Raw genomic sequence first — 22181 nt, forward strand, 5'->3', positions numbered from 1 at the left:
AATTCCTCACTCTCATGGGTGAGCTCCCAAACCAGAAACTAAACTTGAAAGTTCCCTCACCTCATCCCGCGACTCGCTTTTTATAACCAGGGTGATGGTGAGCACATTGTCGCAGCGAGTCTGATCAGACACACACACGGGATAGAACACATGAAGCTTCTGGTACCAGGCTTTGGAAATCTCAAGGTGGCTGTCTAACAAAACAACTATAAACACGGAAAAAGAACATTTGGAATTGTAAATATCCCCTTCAAATACAACCAGAAGGAGACGATGCTTCTCTCAAACACTCAAAGATCAGGCCCTAGTCCGAGGTAGTCCCTCAGTTAATTTAGCAGCACGTTGATTCAGCAACTGTTAATAAACGTGATGTTCACTCACGTACCTTTGTTATTGTACACATCCAGATAGTTGGGAGCTGAAAAGATGGTGATTAGTGAAGGGAAGCCCGTTGTTTGACTCTTTCTGTACATTCGGTACCTGTGAATGTCCGGAAAAGATGGTTACACAAAGAACTGTGCATCGCTTACCATCAATTAACCAAATCTATCATTATTATTCTTTAAATTTTACCATTTACCCCCCCCCCCCACAGTAAACGCTTGTGGAATCTCCGGAATAAACTCATTGCTGAATTTCCTCTTTGTGTCTCTACATATACTGTCCGCGCAGTGTACGCACAGCGCCCGTGCAGTGTATAAGCAGTGTACGCACAGTGTCGCAGTGTACGCACAGCGCCCGTGCAGTGTATACGCAGTGTACGCACAGTGTCACAGTGTACGCACAGCGCCCGTGCAGTGTATAAGCAGTGTACGCACAGTGTCGCAGTGCCCGCATAATGAACGGGAAACCGGGTGTTTGAATAGAGAAGGGCAGTTATAACCACGGTCTTTATCGTAACACATTCAGGAATAACAATGTTATCTTCACATCCTTTATACTGAAATATTCCTGGGAGTCTCCAGGGATTTTGCCCCAGTCTCTGAGGAAGCCCATTCCACACATTGTCAATAATTCTCAATGTGAAGATATTTCTGGTCACAGGGTTTTACCAGTGTTAACCTGTACCCTAGTCTTACTATCACATATCAGTTTGGGCAATGGTTAGGGTCCATAAGTTCTCAGTCAGGGCTCCGAAAGTAGAAGTAACCATAGTGTGAGCTTCTAGAACATTCTGCTGGTTTGTGTGAGGGATGCTGACACTCTGAGTCCCGCCCAGGGAGAGGGAGTGGTTGATGCACATTCTGTGTTTCTCGGGGGAAACACCGACCCCCTGACCTATTCTCAGGGGATCGGGGAGGAACCATCCACCGCCCCCCAAGCCCCAGCCGGCTCCGGGTTTATCTCTTGCCCCTGAAAAGTCTGGAATATAAACGGTTAATGCAGTAAATACACAGCATCTGGAAAGGGCAACTGCCTCCCTAACAGCACTGTGGATGTACCTACACCACATAGACTGCAGATTTGTACAGTTCCCAGGGGAGGGGAGGGGAGGGGAGGGGAGGGGAGAGGGAGGTAACTTGCCTGGGCGCTGCCCTGGTACAGGTTGGCACTGCCCCCCCAGCCACAGGTTGGGGAGTTAAGTTCCCGCGCTGGTCACGGTTTCCTGATGTTGCCACAGCGACGGCGCAAACCACACCCCCAGGAATTCCACGCCCAGCCGTCCGGCCTGGAAACCCGGCTGTGCACCCGGAGAGACGTGGGCCGATTTTCAGTCAGAACTCCAGACAGACTGCGGTAGAATTCCGCACACCACTTCAGGTCTGTGCCCTTTCGTCAGAACCAAAACGCTGGCTGGGATTTCCTGGTTCCGATGAAAGCGTGTGGCACAGTGGGTCAGTGCCACTGCCTCCCAGCGCCAGGGTCCTGGGTTCGATTCCCGGCTCGGGTCACTGTCTGTGCGGAATCTGCACATTCTCCCCGTGTCTGCGTGGGTTTCCTCCGGGTGCTCCGGTTTCCTCCCACAGTCCAAAGATGTGCGGGTTAGGTGGATTGGCCGTTCTAAGAAATTGCCCCTTAGTGTCAGGGGGATTAGCAGGATGCATACGTGGGGTTACACTGGGATAGGGCCTGGACGGGATTGTTGTTGGTGCAGACTCAATGGCCTCCTCCTGCTCTGTAGGGATTCTACGAAGGAAATTTTGCTGGAATGCCGAATTTTCCATCCTCGTTCAGAACGGCTCCCCCCCCCCCCCACCACGGACCAGGCCGGAGAATCCCGCCCACGATCCCGGTTTCTCTCGCTGCAGCTGCTGATGGACCTGCCGAATATTTCCCGTATTTCCTGCTCAGATTTCAGGCAGTATTTCCCTTCTACCTTCCAGGGAGAGACCGGCTGAATTCGACAGACGGCCGACTGGCAGCTTTGAGACTCGCACTGAGTGAATTTAAAGGGATGGGGGTTGCTGGATTCACGATTACTCAACCCAACATCTCAACCTCTTCACCGGAACCAATCACTACAGAACCCAGTACTCACTAACTGATCGAACTAATTAAACCGAATTGGATCACTGGGGTTCTCGATATGAATTTCATTGCACGGAATTTAATGGCTCAATTAAACAGCAATAAGGATACAAATCCAGAATGAAACCAAACACTTACCCAGCATCCTGTGCCTCATGAGCTCTGATTACTGATAATAAATTGTTGTGTTGTAGGAATTCACAAACAGCAGGATAACTGGAAATAAAACAGGTCAAACTGATTAAAGTCATGTGAACAGCATTTTAAACAAAGTTTCTCACAATCACAGAACGAGACCAGTGGGAGAAAGTGACACTGATAGGGGGAGATAGAGCAGAAAGACCAGCACAGGGCAGTTGGGCCGAATGGCCTGCTGCTGTATATTTGATGGAATTCTATCTGACTGTCAAGTCTGATAACTACAAATATTATCAACTTATAAAGATTTGGATTAAAGATCTAATTCTTGGCTCCCTGGTGAGACACCAGCCCATCGGACAGGATGGTTTTATCCTTTGGGTTCCCCTCAAGGAGGATATTCCGTCTCCATCGCCCTCCATCTCCAACAGCACCTCGATTGTAAAACTCTCCTCCGTGTTTGTGAATCACTCTGGGGCCTCTCCATGTTCCTGCCTCCAATCTCTTCCAGCCACCCACCCCCCTTCTACCTCCCCCCTCCTCCCCCGCTCCCCCACCCCCCCACCCCCCCCCCCCCTCCCCAGCCTCTGGTCTCTCAGCCCTGCCCTTTGACCGAGCATTTTCTCCGACGCTATCCTTGCTGGTTTTCAGTCTGATAACACTCCCGGTTTTTCCCTGGTGACTGCACAATATAAACATAACCTTCCGATGGTGATTGCAGTGCAGGGTGGTCCCAGCAGGTGGGTAATCTATCTTCATCTTGCCTCTTTTCAGTGTGAAATACTGAATTTTCCAGCAAACGGCATCGTCATGTCCTCACACTGGGCTAGGAATGTGGGGGAGATGCTTTTTTTAATTCATTCGTGGGACACAGGTGTCGCTGGCTGGGCCAGTATTTATTTCCATTCCCTAGTTACCCTGGGAGGGCAGTTGGGTGTCAGTCTCATTGCTGTGGCTCTGGAGTCACATGTAGGCCAGGCCGGGTAAGGATGGCAGATTTCCTTCCCTAAAGGACATTAGTGAACCAGATGGGTTTTCCCGACAATGGATTGAGATAGATTCTCAATCCCAGACACTTCTTATTGAATTCAAATTCCACCAGCTGTCGTGGTGGGATTCGAACCCGGGTCCCCAGAACATTAGCTGAGTTTCTGGATTAATAATTTGCCCAGTAATTCTGCTTCAATCATCCTCTGATGAAGGTCCCACTGGAGAGTGAATTTAACTGGTGATTATTGTCTAACTGGAGGGAAAGAGGTGCTGCCTTGAATTAACACATGTTGGAAGGAATATCCAGGTCTTGGAGAGGAGATCGAATCAGATGTCCCAGGGAAATGGGCCGAGGAACCTGGGGAAGGGGCAGGGAGTGGAACGGATTGGAAAACGCTTTCGATGGTGAAGAGGGTCAATGTGAGCTGTGTTGTCGATGATGTGATAACATTGATTGGTTATCTTCAGTAAATTCACCTTTTTCTAAACCTTTGAGGTAGGACAAACTCTGATGGTTTCCATCCGCTGACCCCCATTATCGTGGGACCAAAACATATACACAGCGCTATTTAACCAACATGTTTCTATCCCGATCACCACTTCTGCCAATTTCCAAAGACTTGCAACGAAAGTGCATTATTTGATTAACACGACTGGCTCCACATCAACAACTGGTAACAACTTGCTAAACACGATATAAACCGCCTCCCCAGGGCTCCATTTGGGCTGTGTCCATTTATCTCTCACACTTAAATAAAACGCAGCCTGGAATCTGACCCACTAACAGCACACATTGTAGGATTAGACAAATACCCAGAAAAATCATAATAACATTCAGTTCACAGTCTCTGCAAATGTTAATGTGCTTCCGGTTTGTATTATCGACAACAGAGCAGAGACTGCAGGGGGTTCCCTGCTCAAAAAAAACCAGAACAGGAAGCAGATTCTACACCCCAGAGTTAAACTTTATTTATTGGTGTCATAAGTCAGCTTACATTAACATTGCAATGAAGTTACTGTGAAAATCCCCTAGTCACCACACTCCAGTGCCTCTTTGGGTACACTGAGGGAGAATTTAGCACGGCCAATGTACCCTAACCAGCACGTCTTTCAGACTGAGGGGGGAAACTGGAGCACCCGGAGGAAACTCCACACAGTGACCCAAACAGGAATTGGCCCCGGGTCCCTGGCACTATGAGACAGCAGTGCTAACCACTGTGCCACCCTATGTGGGGTTGGAGAAGGTGATGGAGATAGGAGTGGGTGGGGGGGGGACCATGGAGGGATTTGAACTGGAGGTGAAAACTTTAAAAGTAAGAAGGTTTCAGACTGGGAGTTAGTGTAGATGAGAAAAAGGGAGTGATAGCAAACTGTTTTTTATTCTGTTGTGGGTTGTGGGTGTAACTGATGAGGACAACATTTGTCGCACCATCCTAGGTGGCGGTGGGCTGCCTTCTTGAACCGCTGCAGTCCATGAGGTGTAGGCACACCCACAGTGCTGTTAGGGAGGGAGTTCCAGGATTTTGACCCAGTGACAGTGAAGGAACGGCCGGTATATTTCCAAGTCAGGATGTGTGGTGTGACAGGCAAACACATGCAGAAGTTTGGATGAAGTGAGGTTTACAGTGGCTGGGAGGTTCGCAGGGAGGACACTGGAATAGGTGACTCTGGAGGTAACTATGGCCTCAGTCTGGGCTCCAGATACAGACAGCCTGAGGCAGGGGGAGAGACCAGTGTTGTTACAGTGATCAGTGATATAAATGGGGGCAGAATCTTAGCTTAGGATCAAATAGGACAGCAAAGCCTCAAACCATATCCTGGAATTACAGACAACACAGAGAAGGCTATTCAGCCCATCCAGCCTATGCCAGCTCCCTACTGAGCAATCCTACAGCCTGGTCTATCCCCACAGCCTTGTAATCCCGTCTCACTCCATCCAATTTCCTTTCAAAATCACTCATCCTTTCGGATCCCACCACCCTGATGGGCAGCAAGTTCCAGAATATTCCCACTCGCTGTGCGAGAAAGTTCTTCCTCATTCTCCCCCCCCCACCCCCGCTGTATCTCCTACAGAGGAAGCAGACAAACAGGAACTGAGAATAGGGCCCAGCACGGTGTGTGGGGGGTGCACTTCCCCAACTCACTGCCCTCCTCTGCAGCGAAGGTAACACAGGCACCAGGCCAGGGTGAGGTCACTGAGTCACTCCACACCACCTTTCCCACAGAATTAACCAGCACCGTGTAAACCACCATCTCCTGAGACGGCAGTCCCAACCTGAAGTGGGATTTGAACACAGGACATTCTGCCTCAGGCTGAGAGTGTTCCCCACTGAACGGAGCTCACACTGCCGGGTATATTTGGCAAGTATTGTGCACATTCACTAACCAGAATCAACAGCATTCCTGCTGCTCGCAATCGAACAACGTCATTCTGTTCATTCAAACAGTGCGAGAGGAAAGTGCAACCTATCCCAGAATCCGCTTACTAAAATCGACAAAACAACCCGGCAGAAATAAAAACAATCAAATATTCAAAATCAATCTATCCGATCACACCTGCCAGCTTTCTCTGATAAATAATCTGAGTCACTCTGGAAATGAATGTAAACCTGTCACGCTGCATTTACAGCCTCCTGCCACTGGAGGTGCTGCACCGTCATGCTGGACAGGAGGTTAGGCTGCAACGTGACAAATTTACACAGGCCTGTTCTGATTAGGAACGCAAAGCCTTCATAGTAACCGGGGAAACATTCCTGTCAACACTCCCCAAAGGGAACTGGATGAATATTTGGAAAGGAAGTATTTGCCGGGAGATTGGAGGAGGGAGTGAATTTATTGGCTGGTTAATTCAAAGAATCAGCAATGTAGAGATGGGCTGAATGGCCTCAGTATTTTGTACAATTCTAAATTCAGCCAGTATAATAGAAATGTTTGATGAATATTAAAGTAAGACAGAATCTATAGCTTTCCTGATCTAATTATCTGCCTTTTGCTACAACCTGCTCCCCCGGGGTGAGAATAACTAGTTTAAATAATTTAAACCTCACAACACTGCCCTCCACCCCCGACAAATAACCCTTCCCAAAATCAAACCAAGCAGACAGTTGGAAGAATGGAAATGGAAACAGAATTGTTTTGTTTCCTGTATTTGACTTTTCCAATCTGTATTTTCCTACACTTTCTGTACTCGGGGCTATAGGATAACAGCTCTATTAACTGCTTCTTGTAGTAATAATGTAGGAATTCCATTTCCGCCTTGCTCACTCTGCACTGACGTTAGGTGAGGTGGTTCTGAACACCCCAGGTCACGCGAGGCAGAGAAAACGCTCCCACTAGTTTTCAAGCCATCAATCACTTCCCAAAAGCCTTGGTCAGAGCTTCCCTCTCTGGAGATAACATCAGAGTTTGATATCCCTTTCCAACACAAGGCAGGAATGTGCCTTCTGCAGGATTTCCTGCTAGCTGCAGATTGCTGTCTGTTGTTGGTGATAAGATTACACGTTCAGCTTTCCCCGCAGGTACTGGAGACTGTGCCCAGCCACAGCTACAACCTGTCTCAGCTTTGAGTCAAACAGTTTAGACATTCAGAAGATGTGGACTGGACGCTGGGATGTGGCAGGGGCAGCTTCCAGTGAGTCAGGGTTTGAGCTTTAACTCTCCAACACGGTGTATTTGTCATGGGAGGCACAGTGGCCCAGTGGTTAACACTGCTGCCTCACAGCACCAGGGGCCCGGGTTCAATTCCAGCCTTGGTGTCTGTGTGGAGTCTGCATGTTCTCCCCGTGTCTGCATGGGTTTCCTCCGGGTGCTCCGCTTTCCTCCCACAGTCCAAAGTTATGCAGGTGGTTAGTTTGATTGGCCATGGTAAATTGACCCTTAGGTAGGGAATTAGCAGGGTAAATACATGGATTACAGGGATAAAGGCCTGGGCGGGATTGTGGTTGGTGCAGACTCGATGGGCTGAATGGCCTCTTTCTGCATTGTAGGGATTCTATGAACATGGGGAGGTTCCAATGCTGCTGAAAGTAGCCCAGTACAGACTGCATCATCAGGCAATCCACACTGACCCACACCACACCCACACCTCCCCTTCAAAACACTCCTGACCTGTCCACTTCCTTGCTTCAATGTCAACAGAAATCCATTCCAAAGCTTCATGTTTAAAATTACTAAATTATAATAACAAAGACAACATGGTTTTGTGAAAGACCATAAGCCATAGGAGCAGAATGAGGCCACTCGGCCCATCGAGTCTGCTCCACCATTCAATCATGGCTGATATTTTTCTCATCCCCATTCTCCTGCCTTTTCCCCATAACCCCTGATCCCCTTATTAATCAGGAACCTATCTATCTCTGACTTAAAGACACTCAATGACCCGGCCTCCACAGCCTTCTGCGGCAAAGAGTTCCACACATTCCCCACTCTCTGGCTGAAGAAATTCCTCCTCATCTCTGTTTTAAAGGATCATCCCTTTACCCTGAGGTTGTGCCCTCTCTGGTTCTAGTTTTTCCTACTAGTGGAAACATCCTCTCCACGTCCACTCTATCCAGGACCTCGCAGTATCCTGTAAGTTTCAATAAGAACCCCTCCTCATCCTTCTAAACTCCAACGAGTACAGACCCAGAGTCCTCAACCGTTCCTCATACGACAAGCTCTTCATTCCAGGGATCATTCTTGTGAACCTCCTCTGGACCCTTTCCAAGGCCAGCACATCCTTCCTTAGAAATGGGATCCAAAACTGCTCACCGTACTCCAAATGGGGTCTGACCCAGAGCCTTATACAGCCTCAGAGGTACATCCCTGCTCTTGTATTCTGACCCTCTCACTAACATTGCCTTTGCAATTACCATCCCCCCCCACCCCCCCAACACTTGAATAAAACATGTCCAAATTCACAACCTCTCTGTTAAAGCAGAGAATCCCTGCAGTGCAGAAGCAGGCCATTCAGCCCGTCAAGTCTGTACTACCTAGGCCCTATTCCTGTAACCCCATGTGTTTGCTCCATTAATTCCTCTTCTCTGCTCAAAGGACAATACCAGTCTGCAGAATTCTCCAGCCGATCTACACGGCTGAAGCCCGTCTCCTCTGCGATTGGCTCTGCAAAGTCTGTAGATTCAGAAAGTGTCCACTGATCAAACAGGGGGCAGTAATTAATCAAATCTAGAAATGGCTGCAGACATATCAGCATGAACACAACAACATCGACCCCCCCCCCGCAATGACTCGATGACTAACGTGTCCGTGCTCTCTGCTCCATTAAGGAGCAATACATCTCAGGAGAAGAGGATGTTGTCTGTGGAGCAGATCTGAACACTGGGATTCTTCTCAGAGACAAGAACCGTAGCAGCTAAGTGAAGCTGAAATTCTCATTCTTTCTGCATTCCCAAATCGTGCTGTGAATTTTATGAAAGATGTTGAGTGTTGTGTGGTTGCGGGGTCTCTGTGCCATTCAGGCTGAGGGAACCATTGCCTCCACAATACACATTCACAGCCCAGTTACTGGGAACCCTGTGTCCGAGCTGATGTCTAACACAAGAGGGAAAAAGCTCAACTCTACTTCAAGAAGAAGCTGGATTATGTATCGTCCAATCCACAATTAGAGCAAAAGCATTTTTAACCCATCAAGGGGCAGGGTTCGACCCCCCCCACCACCCACCCCGTCAGATCACACGGCCTTCGGGGGTGGGGGGGGGTGACTCTATATCCAACAAATCATCACAATAGTGTGAGAGAAGCTAGGCTCTTCCTGCCTGTCACTCAATGGGACTAATTGGATCTCTCTCGCAAAATACTGGCAACAAAACGATGGGCTGAATGGCCTCAGCCTGTGCTGCATGCATCGTACACTGTTTATCAAATTAACTTCTACAAAATCACACAGAGGTTTACAAAATGGAAACAGGCCCTTCGGCCCAACTTGTCCATGCTGCCTCTTTTTTTTAAAATCGCTAAGCTAATCCCAATTGCCTGCATTTGGCCCATATCCCTCCATACCCATCGTACCCATGTAACTACCTAAATGCTTTTTAAAAGACAAAATTGTACCCGCCTCTACTACTGCCTCTGGCAGCTTGTCCCAGACACTCACCACCCTCTGTGTGAAAAACGTTGCCCCTCTGGACACTTTTATATCTCTCCCCTCTCACCGTAAACCTCTGTCCTCTAGTTTTAGACTCCCCTAGCTTTGGGAAAAGATATTGACTATCTCGCTGATCTGTGCCCCTCATTATTTTCTATAAGATCACCCCTCAGCTCCAGAGGAAAAAGTCCCAGTCTATCCTTATATCTCAAACCATCAAGTCCCAGTAAATCTTTTCTGCACTCTTTCTAGTTTTATAATATCTAAAATAGTGGGGTTTTTTTGTGTTAGTCCAGCTGGCAGGAACTAAAATATCGGAATGTTAAAATGATCAATGATTGTGATTGGGTTATCAATTTACTGAAGCAACTCAGCAGCGTTGGAACCAGCTGCAGGAATCGCGCTGGAACACAGAATCCTCCCTCCCGTCAGCTCGCTGCATCACTCACACCATCGATTCCTGTATTGTTATCTCTGAACAATAAGGAGAAGTCAATCTGTCTGAGCAGATATCAGCAGTGAATATTAACCAGCTCTGGGACAGGCTCAGATTCCTGAATTCTGGGAAGACACTGCGAACTGTCACTCCCTCTCCCCATGAGATAGATAAAACCAGGGAACTCCCCCCTGTATAACAGGCTATAATTACCCACAGGAACAGGAGGAGGCCATTCAGCCCTTTGAGAGCCAGTCCTGTCAGTCAGTTGGATCAGAGCTGACCCGGACTCGAGCTCCTGTTTAACCACCTTCGTTCTGTAGCTCACCCAGAACAATCCAATGGTCTTGGTTTTGACATTTTTAGCTGAACTCACAGCCACAACACCACTTTGGGGAGGAGGGGGTTCCAGAATTGCAGCTTCGCCCCCGAACAGCTGAGTTTCAATTTTCATTTTACATTCTTGTGTTTCGGATTTGCCTACCCTGCACTGGCCATCACATCGCATTTATATTGTAGACATTATTATCGATGCCTTTTGCTCTGAATGGGCTGTAAATGGCACTGGGTGCAGGTAGATTTCTGGCTGCCTTTTCCTGAAGAGGATTTTGTCCGTTCTCCATTTTAAAAGATTATTTTTGGTTTCTGACTGAAAGGTAGTGGTTGCAGTGCCATTCACTGCCAGCAGATGGTGATGGTCACCCACACACAGCTTCAGGGGACACTGACCAGTGATGACCCCAAGGATTTGGGTTCTCAAAGCTCTCCGGCACGGGCTCACTTTCCCTTTCAATAACCACAGTCGTTTACCATCTCACCGTCTGAACTATTTACCCAAATGTCCGGTGCCAGTTCCTATTTCCATTGGTAAGTGGAATGTAATGACCCCCCCCCCCCAAGGCCGGGTTTGGGAGGGACAGGAACCGAGTCAGACAGGACAGTGGAGGCTGGCCAGTGCATCAACCCCCCCACCCCCCCCTTCATTCCCCTCCCCTCTCTCCCACCCTCCCCACCCTCATTCCCCCATCTCTCCCTCCTCACTCCCTCCCCCACCCCCCTCACTCACCCCTCATTCCCCCCTCTCCCACCCCCTCCCCCCTCATTCCCCCCTCTCCCAGCACTAACTCAGAGGTGGGGGGGGGACACACTCATTGTGGGGATTATTGCAAGCAAACCTTTTATGAGCTGGAGACCCTGACTCAGAGACGCTCAAGGCCTGACTGAGGGACCTGGGATTAGGAATGTGGATCACTCAGTGTCACTGTCCCCCACCCCTGCTGCGAAGCCCCCTCTGACACAGCCTCCACCACCCCCCCACTCTCCACTGCCAGATATTAGCCATGGTCTGGAGTTCCGGTACGGCGGTTCCCCATACTGTACCACACAAAATGGGGTGACACAGGGGGTTAGCGCTGCTGCCTCACAGCGCCAGGGACCCGGGTTCCATTCCCGGCTCGGGTTACTGTTTGTGTGGAGTTTGCACATTCTCCCCATGTCTGCGTGAGTTTGCCCCGGGCGCTCTGATTTCATCCCACATTCGGAATTGCCCCTAGTGTCGGGGGATTAACAGGGTAAATATACAAGGTTATGGAGATAGGGCCTGGGTGGGATTGTGGTCGGTGTAGGCTCAATGGGCTGAAGGGTCTCTTTCTGCAGTGTAGGGTTTCTATTCTATGATAGACACTCACTGTCAGTGTGTGGATTGTGCAGAATGTACAGTGAAGAGGCAGCTTTCTATTGCTTTGATGTTCCGAGGCTCGTGTGACGCTGTCTCCTTTATCCTTTAACCAACGTCACACACAGCTTCCTGTCTGTGAGAGCTCGCTTGTGGGAGAGGGGCTGGGTGAGACTCTCCAACAGAGGGTCAGTACAGGCTCGATGGGCTGAACGGCCTCCACTGCACTGTAGGGATTACCTGATTCTAAATTGTGGAAGCTGCGGTGGGATTGGGAAGCCGGCTGTGTATCGGATCGGGAGTGTGAATGGAATCGGATGAAGAATCACTGACTCCACTCCAGGTACAGACTGGGCACGACCCCCTCCCCCCCTCCCCCCCCAATGTTCCTGATTGGAAATGAACCTTCCCGCTAGCCCAGATTGAATTGTTTATTGTAACTGTCACTCAAGAGTCTCCACAGTTGTTAACACGATGCTGGGTACCTTCATCTGCTCTAAGCCCAACACTCATCATCACACAGTCTGCTGGAAACCCCCACGCCCCCTCCCAGCTCCTCGCTCCCACCCAGCACCCAGACCCAGCTCCTCGCTCCCGCCTGGCACCCAGACCCAGCTCCTCGCTCCCGCCTGGCACCCAGACCCAGCTCCTCGCTCCCACCCGGCACCCAGACCCAGCTCCTCGCTCCCACCCAGCACCCAGACCCAGCTCCTCGCTCCCACCCAGCACCCAGACCCAGCTCCTCGCTCCCACCCAGCACCCAGACCCAGCTCCTCGCTCCCACCCAGCACCCAGACCCAGCTCCTCGCTCCCACCCAGCACCCAGACCCAGCTCCTCGCTCCCACCCAGCACCCAGACCCAGCTCCTCGCTCCCACCCAGCACCCAGGGTTGAAAGTCGTGAACATGCAGCTTAGACAGAAACATTGACCAACAGCGAGGGGCCGGGGGTGTCACGGGCTCGCAATCGGGTTGGGAATTGTGGGCTTTGATCAGACAGACAGGTTAAATTTTCTGCAGCAACCAATCTGCGGGTTGGAGAGGGAGCCAGACACCAGCCCCAGACTGGTTCAAAAATCCAGCTGCCCCATGTGAACTGTTTGTTAAAGACTTTTGGAGACACAGACAGACTTTCACAGCACAGAGAGGCCCTTCCACCCATCAGATCCACGTTGGCCATCAAGCACCTTCCTTTTTCTAATTCTATTTTCTAGCACTTGCTCTGCAGCCTCTGGCCAACATTTGGGACCACCGGCTATTTGTGTAACACACTGGCACTGTTAATGAGAGACTGTCTGCTTTTGGAGGATTTTACCCACATCCCTGTATTAAATCTCAACATCTTCCCCAGCGAAGGCTCTCATTAATTGGTTAACCACACTCAGTGTTCAACCAGCTTCTCTAACTCAGACTAAATACAGCCAGATCTTAAACAAGGGTCAGCACTCAGACATACAGACAGACCACTCTCACAATGCACATCACTCTGAAATCTGAAAGATACTTAACCACACACAGAGCTCAGATCCCTCAAACTGTGCATCAGGGTTCATTAAGCATCACCACTTTTAAAAAGCCTGTCCAGGTCACATCTTCTGATCCAAAGTACTCATTAACTGGCTGGAACTTTAAAGTACATTATATTTACAACGTCCTATTACTGAACTGCGGGAACAGGAAAAGGCTATTCGATAAGATCCATCTGAATTCCGGTTTCGGCGCTCTTCACACCCTGACAATTCCCAGATTCCCATTCCCGGGTGTGTCAGGAATTGCTGCCATCCCCGAACCCTCCAATAAAAGCAAAATTACTGTGGAGGCTGTAAATCTGAAATAAAAACAGAAAGTGCTGGAAATATTCCGTGGGTCTGGCAGCGTCGGTGGAGAGAGAAACTCAGTCAGCATTGAGTCAGTACATACACAACGCAAAACGTTAACTCTGCTTCTCTCTGGACCAGGTGAGGGACTATTTCCAGCATCTCCTGTTTTTATAACACAGATTTCACAAGCTCCCGTTTTGTAGGAGAAACTGCCCCAAGTAGTAAGTCAGTTTTAGTCGTCAACTACAACATTCATCTAACCCCTGAACATGCCAACAGCTGCTTTGTGTCTACAGAACTCAGTATAATAAGGAAAGCTTTCCGTCCTGCGCTCCCTAACCCTGTGTATGAACTGTTATGTTCAATTGTCACAACACTCCCAGAGTGTGGGATATACAGAGTGCAGTGACACTGATTATTACTCATTCTGAAGCACTGCTAATCAGAGTTTGACCAAAACTCTCCATTACGGTTGTGCCAATAAGGCAGCACAGCGATTAGCACTGCTGCCTCTCAGCGCCAGGGACCCGGGTTCGATTCCCGGCTTGGATCACTGTCTGTGTGGAGTTTGTACATTCTCCCCATGTCTGCATGGGTTTCCTCCGGGTGTTCCAGTTTCTCACAGTCCAAAGGTGTGCTAAATTCTCCCTTAGCATCAGGGAGATTAGCAGGGTAAATATGTGGAGTTATGGGGATAGGGCCTGGGTGGGATTGTGGTCGGTGCAGACTCGATGGGCTGAGTGGCCTCCTTCTGCACAGTAGGGATTTCTATGATCTTGTATTTGGTCTAAACAGTAACTTTTTTATACAAAAATTACAGAAACAGCTACAACTGTTCCTGTTTTTGCAAAATTGCAATTCTGTTCACAATTAATTAATAATGAAATGATCTTTCCAGCTCAGGCTCACTCCCCACTGGATAACAGCAATATTCAGAGTGAGCTCGAGACCAGGGACAGAGGAAGAGCTACGGTTCGGGTCCCTGCCTCACTGGGAGAGAGAGTTTGCATTCGCGAGGGTGCAGAGAATCTAATCAGGACTGGGGCATTCTACCTGCGGGGAGAGATTGGAGAGTCTGCCGTTGTTTTCTTTGGAACAGAGAAGATTCGGGGAGGGGAGACGGGGAGGTGTAACTGAGATTTATAAAATCATCAGGGATCAAGAGAGAAGGGAAAAATCAATTCCCAAACTCAAAGAGATCAATAAATGGGGGGGGGGGGGGGGGGGTTCAGGTGTGATTTCCTTTTGGTTGGAACCCGTTGCCTGAAAGGTTGATGGAGGTGGAAATTCTCCCCGTGTTTATCAGAAATAATTAGCTGTAAGCGACAGGACTACAGACCCAAGAACTCTTTCTCAGCTAATTCCCTCATTTATTGTCACGTGATCATACAGTAAAAAGTATTATTTCTTGCGCGCTATACAAACAAAGCATACCATTCATAGAGAAGGAAACAAGAGAATACAGAATGTAGTGTTACAGCCATAGCTAGGGTGGAGAGAACGTAGAACACTACAGCACAAACAGGCCCTTCGGCCCACAAGTTGCGCTGATCATATCCCTACCTACCAGGCCTATCTATAATCCTCAATCCCATTAAATCCCATATACTCATCAAAGATCAGCTGAATGCGAGGTAGGTCCATTCAAAAGTCTGACAGCAGCAGGGAAGAAGCTGTTCTTGACTCGGTCGGTACGGGACCTCAGACCTTTGTATTTTTTTAAATTCATTTGTGGCTAGCATTTATTGCCCATCCCTAGTTGCCCGAGGGCAGTTGAGATCTTGTATTAAAACATGAGACGTTGTCACATATACAATTAAAAAGCATTCAGAACAATCTTCTCCAAGCTCATTAGAATCCGACTGAGACAACGGAGATTTTTATTCCCTTTCACTGTTCCAGCAATGTTGTTTTCCACATCGGAGCTTGTCCTGAACAGTCACAGTGTGTAATTAACAAACTTTAAGCAATCTCACTTGTCTGTGCCTCATCGTCCAACACAGAGATTCAATAATCTGAGTGTTGCAGCCTTTACACTGACTGCAATCAACTCACCCTCTGACATCTCAGCAGCATCATGGGCTACAGAGGAGCTGAACGGTCCATTCCACCTGTGCTAGCTCCTTCACACAGCCCCACTTGCTCGCTCTTTCCTTTCAGAAATTCATCACAACCTGTCCCCTGCCATTCATTATTTTCGTGGCCTCTCTAATTGTCCCTTGTTGTAGAGAAATGGTTTGAAACTCCACCCAGGCAAAAGAAACTCTCTGAACCTTGATTCTTCAGCCAGTTCCTTAAGATCCGTGCTCGGGTGAGGGACCTCCGATTACTGAAAACTGTTCCTCTTGATTCACTCTGTCAAACCCTTCCTCATTTTCAACATTACATCTTCCGGAACCTTCTCCGCTCTGCGGAGAACAATCTCAGCTTCCGCAGTCTCTCCACATTGAAGGAAATCACTCATCTCTAGAACCATTCTAGTTAGAAAGGGACAGAGTGTAGGAGGGAGGCAGAAGGATGATGAGAGAGCAGGAAAGAGAGAGGGGGGGAGAGCTCATGTACAAGGAAACAAGGTGTGCATATGAGAGATAATATGATTGGGGGGAAAGGAGAGAGAGAGTGTGGGAAAGGGAAGACCTTGCATTGACAGACCATCCTTTAGGCCTCACAGCCAATGCTGGGAAAGGCAGCTTTATACCTACACCTAACAGGGTCTGACAAACAGAATCATTGATTTATCTGGTTTTGCTGCTATTGCTCAGGGGACAGATGTTGACCAGATCACTAGATGTGCTCTTGATTCTTCTTCAAGCATTCTGTCTAAACATTTGGGTGCATCAATGTTGGACTTACTCAGTACGACACCTGTACCCCCACCCATCACCTTCCAGGTCCAAGTGATGTTACTAACTCCACAATCACAACTGTCATCACTGAAACAACACTTCAGAGAAATATTCCAATCGGAGCGGGAGATCTGACGTTAATCCACTTGAAAATAAATTAGACTCAACAAGTTTGTTCAGAATAGTAAATCTTTAGAATTATTACGGGTGAAATGATCTGTTCTTCACAGCTCCTCTGTCCTTCTGTCAAGCCCCACTTTCAAAATACGATCAGGCCATTTCATTGTTCGAGCCTTTTCAGCAGTGTTGTACACTCAACGGTTCACAGGTGAGCTCTGATCAGACCTCTCTATATTTAAAATAATACAACTGATACAGCAGGAGGACATTCAACCCATCATGTGATGCCAGCTCTCTGAGCGTTATACACCTAACTCCACTCCTCCACCTCTTCCTCTGCAAGCTTTTCCTCTTCAGATGATTATCCAATTCCATTTGGAAAGCCACAATTGAATCTGTCTCCACCACACTCTCAGACAGTACATTCCAGATCCTAACCACCCGCTGTGTGAATCTGTCTCCACCACACTCTCAGACAGTGCATTCCAGATCCTAACCACTCACTGTGTGAATCTGTCTCCACCTCACTCTCAGACAGTACATTCCAGATCCTAACCACTCGCTGTGTGAATCTGTCTCCACCACACTCTCAGACAGTGCATTCCAGATCCTAACCACTCACTGTGTGAATCTGTCTCCACCACACTCTCAGACAGTACATTCCAGATCCTAACCACCCGCTGTGTGAATCTGTCTCCACCACACTCTCAGACAGTACATTCCAGATCCTAACCACCCGCTGTGTGAATCTGTCTCCACCACACTCTCAGACAGTGCATTCCAGATCCTAACCACTCACTGTGTGAATCTGTCTCCACCACACTCTCAGACAGTACATTCCAGATCCTAACCACCCGCTGTGTGAATCTGTCTCCACCACACTCTCAGACAGTGCATTCCAGATCCTAACCACTCACTGTGTGAATCTGTCTCCACCACACTCTCAGACAGTGCATTCCAGATCCTAACCACTCACTGTGTGAATCTGTCTCCACCACACTCTCAGACAGTGCATTCCAGATCCTAACTACTCACTGCAAAAAAATGTTTTTTCTCACGGCCCTGACTCTCACCTTTCCCCCACTGGGGGAGCAGCGTTTTTCTGTTTATCTGCTCAGGTGCATTACGATTTTGAACATCTCAATCAAATCTTCTCTCAATCTTCTGAAATGAAGTGTGTCCCTACAGGACACTTGACTGACCCTTTCGAATTTTTCAACTTAGTGTCCACGCCTCCCTGGCATAATGTTCAGACAAAATAAACCTGGATTTATAAGGCACTTTCACAGGATTGGAACAAACTAAACTGTCATCAATGCAGAGAGAGGTTGGTTCAGGAGGAAAGATGGTGAGGTTTATGGAGGTGAATTCAGAGTTTGGGCCCAGATTGGAGGCTTGGCCATTAGTGGAACAATAACAATCTGGAATGTGCCAGAGGCCAGAATCAGAGAACCAGAGCAATCCCAGAGAGTTACAGGAAATTATACAGAGAGGCCAGGGAATCACTTAAAAACAGGGTTGAGAAGTTTAAAACAGAGACACGGCTGGATTGGGAGCTGATGTGAAACAGTGAGCTCGGGGGTGATGAGTGAACAGGACGTGTTGTGGGGTGCGGGGTGGCAGAGGTTGGGATATGTACAGAGTCCCGGGATGTATCGAATTCTCGGAGCGGCAGATTAACTCTCAGCTCAAACTGGTCCTGGTCACAGTTCAGGTGAGCCACTGGTTGAAGAAGTTCAGTTGCTGCAGTTACCCCACAGTCGGGCTGTGGATATATCACCAAATGTTCTCCAATCAGTCCAGCCTGAACGACTGACAGTCTGCGCAATGTTCCGTTCGCTTTCCAACTGGAGAAATATCATTACTGAATATTACAGATTCACCCCAATACCCAGGAAATACATTCCATCAGTAAAAAGGATATTTATGCTGATTTATTTGTGTCCAGGTAGATTTTGTTTTTATTTAACAACTTAACGAATGTTTCTAGATGTTTTTTTGTTGATGATATTCGCAGGGAAAGTGAATTACAATCTCCACATATGCGTAATGCTCCACTCCGGGATTCACTGACCCACACTGCAATCCACATTCCAACATTTTAAAATTCTCATCTGTGTTTCTGGATTTCTCCATTACCCCCCCCCCCCCCAACTCCACAATCCTCCCAGATCTCCACACCTATCCAATCCCACCCCCTGCCTGGATTTTAATGGCATTAGCTGTGCCGTTACCTGTCTGCACCCTAAACATAAGAATATAAGAAATAGGAGCTCTGGAAATAAAGCTCTGGAATTCTCCCCATCGACCTCCCTGTCTCTCTCGCCACTTACAAAATATTCCTGAAAATCTCCCTCTTTGGCCAAGACATTTTGTCAGCACCCTGACCACCTCCTAGTGTGTCCCGTTGCTGTGAACCTGACAGCAGTGAGCAGCAGGAAGCTCCAGGAGGTTCTTACGCGGTTGGTGAGTGTGTTGATACTGTCCCCTCCTGTGGGCTGCTCAATAAACATTGTCTAATTTATCACCACAATCTGAAACATGTTCATTAAAGGCTGCTGCCATTGGACTAAGGCCACTACTGCAGACAGGCTGCCTCCAGGCCACTCGACCGGGTTCACCCACTGCCCCTTCTAACAATGACAGGGGTTCAGACGACTGCAGCCTCCCTCACATTGCTGTCAAAGTGAAAAGTAAAGCCAAATGATGAACAAGACAATTTACTCACTGCCAGAGGGTGCAAACTCCAGACTGAGCTTCAGATTCTGTACGTTCGTCCAAAGACCAAACTTTACAACAAAGCAGCAGAGTCTCTGACATCCCGAGGGACAGACACTCTGTCGGTTCAGGTCTATCCCGGTTTAAAGTGATTTTTCCCTGACCCACAAACAGCTGCTGTCTCTCAGGCTGAGTTTCTGCTGCGTTATGATTGGAACACAGCCAAACATCCCAGACTTTCAATAAATGAGACTCAACTCAAAAACAATAAAGGGGGGGGACAAAACTTAACAATCTGTGTCTCTAAAAGCCTGTGTGTGCGCCAGGGAGCCCAGAACCAAGGGACAGAAATATCAGATGGTCACTAATAAATCCAACAGGAGAAACTTCATTACACAAAGAGTGACCCTCTGACAGTGTGGCACTCCCTCAGCACTGACCCTCTGACAGTGCGGCACTCCCTCAGCACTGACCCTCTGACAGTGCGGCGCTCCCTCAGCACTGACCCTCTGACAGTGCGGCACTCCCTCAGCACTGACCCTCTGACAGTGCGGCACTCCCTCAGCACTGACCCTCTGACAGTGCGGCACTCCCTCAGTACTGACCCTCTGACAGTGCGGCACTCCCTCAGCACTGATCCTCTGACAGTGCGGCGCTCCCTCAGCACTGACCCTCTGACAGTGCGGCACTCCCTCAGTACTGACCCTCTGACAGTGCGGCACTCCCTCAGCACTGATCCTCTGACAGTGCGGCACTCCCTCAGCACTGACCCTCTGACAGTGCGGCGCTCCCTCAGCACTGACCCTCTGACAGTGCGGCGCTCCCTCAGCACTGACCCTCTGACAGTGCGGCGCTCCCTCAGCACTGACCCTCTGACAGTGCGGCACTCCCTCAGCACTGACCCTCTGACAGTGCGGCACTCCCTCAGCACTGACCCTCTGACAGTGCGGCACTCCCTCAGCACTGACCCTCTGACAGTGCGGCACTCCCTCAGCACTGACCCTCTGACAGTGCGGCACTCCCTCAGCACTGACCCTCTGACAGTGCGGCACTCCCTCAGCACTGACCCTCTGACAGTGCGGCGCTCCCTCAGCACTGACCCTCTGACAGTGCGGCACTCCCTCAGTACTGACCCTCTGACAGTGCGGCGCTCCCTCAGCACTGACCCTCTGACAGTGCGGCACTCCCTCAGCACTGACCCTCTGACAGTGCGGCACTCCCTCAGCACTGACCCTCTGACAGTGCGGCGCTCCCTCAGCACTGACCCTCTGACAGTGCGGCACTCCCTCAGTACTGACCCTCTGACAGTGCGGCACTCCCTCAGCACTGACCCTCTGACAGTGCGGCACTCCCTCAGTACGGTGCTGGAAGTATCAGCCTGGATTTTTGTGCTGAATTCCTGCACTGAGAATTTAACCCAGGACCTTCTAACTGGGAGGTGAGACAGTTTTACCCAAAGCAGCAGCACTGGCTTCTGACAGAATTTATGAGTGCGGAATAAAAGCGAATGCTTTTCTGAGCTGCTGTTGATATATAACGGTTAAGGGTTCATCTGTTATACCCTCAAACGTGACCAATAAAACTGTCACGCATCATAAAACTGGTTGCGTTGAAAGAATTATTTGTCTGTTCTGTAAACGTCTCTTAAACGTTTAACTGTTTACTGGATTCCTGACTATCACTGCTCAGCCTGTCTGGGGGAATCGGGAAGATTGTTCATACAGTTTTCACTCTGACTCTGGGATTTACCAAGTTTACTTTTCCAAAGATTTCTATAATGTATATTTTAAATGCTGTTCCTCTTAACCCTCGTGTTAAACCGGAATCACACCTTCCCTCAGCTCCTTATCCCAGCACATTCCTGGACAAGGTAAGAGAATGGAACTCAGGCGGTGTATTAGATCCTGTGACAATGTTCTGAAGTTGGGCAGAAGTTCTGAGTGACGGGTGAAGGGATGGGCACATTCAGTGAAGTCACTCACTGCACACCATCCCATAATTGTCTCCTTTGAAACTATCTACATTCTTAGATTTAGCAAATTAATATATATTTTGCACGGTCTGCAAAAACAAAAGAGCAAATCATAGAATTCCTACAGTGCAGGAGGCCATTCGGCCCATTGAGTCTGACCACAATCCCATGCTGGCCCTATTCCCATTACCCCACACATTTACCCTGCTAATCCCCCCGACACTAAGGGGCAATTTACCACGGCCAATCCACCGAACCCACACATCTTTGGGCCGTGGGAGGGAAATGGGAGCGAACCCCCGTTTCAGACTGTCGGCAGTTATTTGGGGAATGAATTTCGCACTGAGCCCACTGTGTACCCAGAGTGCACCATCATCACTAGAGTGTTTACTCAAAACAGGTCCAATCTGAGTGGAGAGAGGCTTTGCTTTGTGTTGCCATGACAACGCACACATCCCACAGTACTACTGAATTTATAATCTGGAAACATCTCACTGACGCACACTTGGGAAAAAAAGAAACATCCCTTTTATTATATAACAGCACGGCATCGTACACAGGCAATAAAAACCACTATCAGACCACGCTCAGTTAGGGAGGGAGGAAGAGAGAGAGAGAGAGGAGAGGGAGGGAGAGAGGAGAGGGAGGAAGAGAGAGAGGAGAGGGAGGAAGGGAGAGGAGGGAGAGAGAGGAGGGAGGGAGAGGAGGGAGGGAGAGGAGGGAGGGAGAGGAGGGAGGGAGAGGAGGGAGGGAGAGGAGGGAGGGAGAGGAGGGAGGGAGAGGAGGGAGGGAGAGGAGGGAGGGAGAGGAGGGAGGGAGAGGAGGGAGGGAGAGGAGGGAGGGAGAGGAGGGAGGGAGAGGAGGGAGGGAGAGGAGGGAGGGAGAGGAGGGAGGGAGAGGAGGGAGGGAGAGAGGG

The 22181-nt window shown here is 49.0% G+C and overlaps 1 protein-coding gene across 3 annotated transcripts in view; it reads right to left on the reverse strand.

The window, feature by feature from the left end:
- Window positions 1–22181, reverse strand: part of LOC145348062 (protein phosphatase 3 catalytic subunit alpha) — a 272223-nt gene that overhangs the window by 49187 nt on the left and 200855 nt on the right. For all 3 annotated transcript variants that reach the window (XM_080196211.1, XM_080196202.1, XM_080196218.1), the window contains 2 exons: window positions 2608–2685; window positions 386–480 (listed from right to left, as the gene is read on the reverse strand). In XM_080196211.1, coding sequence (XP_080052337.1) covers window positions 386–480; window positions 2608–2685 — 173 coding nt within the window. The remainder of the gene's footprint in view (window positions 1–385; window positions 481–2607; window positions 2686–22181) is intronic.

The sequence above is a fragment of the Carcharhinus amblyrhynchos genome, chromosome 1 (genome assembly GCF_965287045.1).
Source record: "Carcharhinus amblyrhynchos chromosome 1, sCarAmb.v2.hapA, whole genome shotgun sequence".
Classification (NCBI taxonomy): Eukaryota; Metazoa; Chordata; class Chondrichthyes; order Carcharhiniformes; family Carcharhinidae; genus Carcharhinus; species Carcharhinus amblyrhynchos.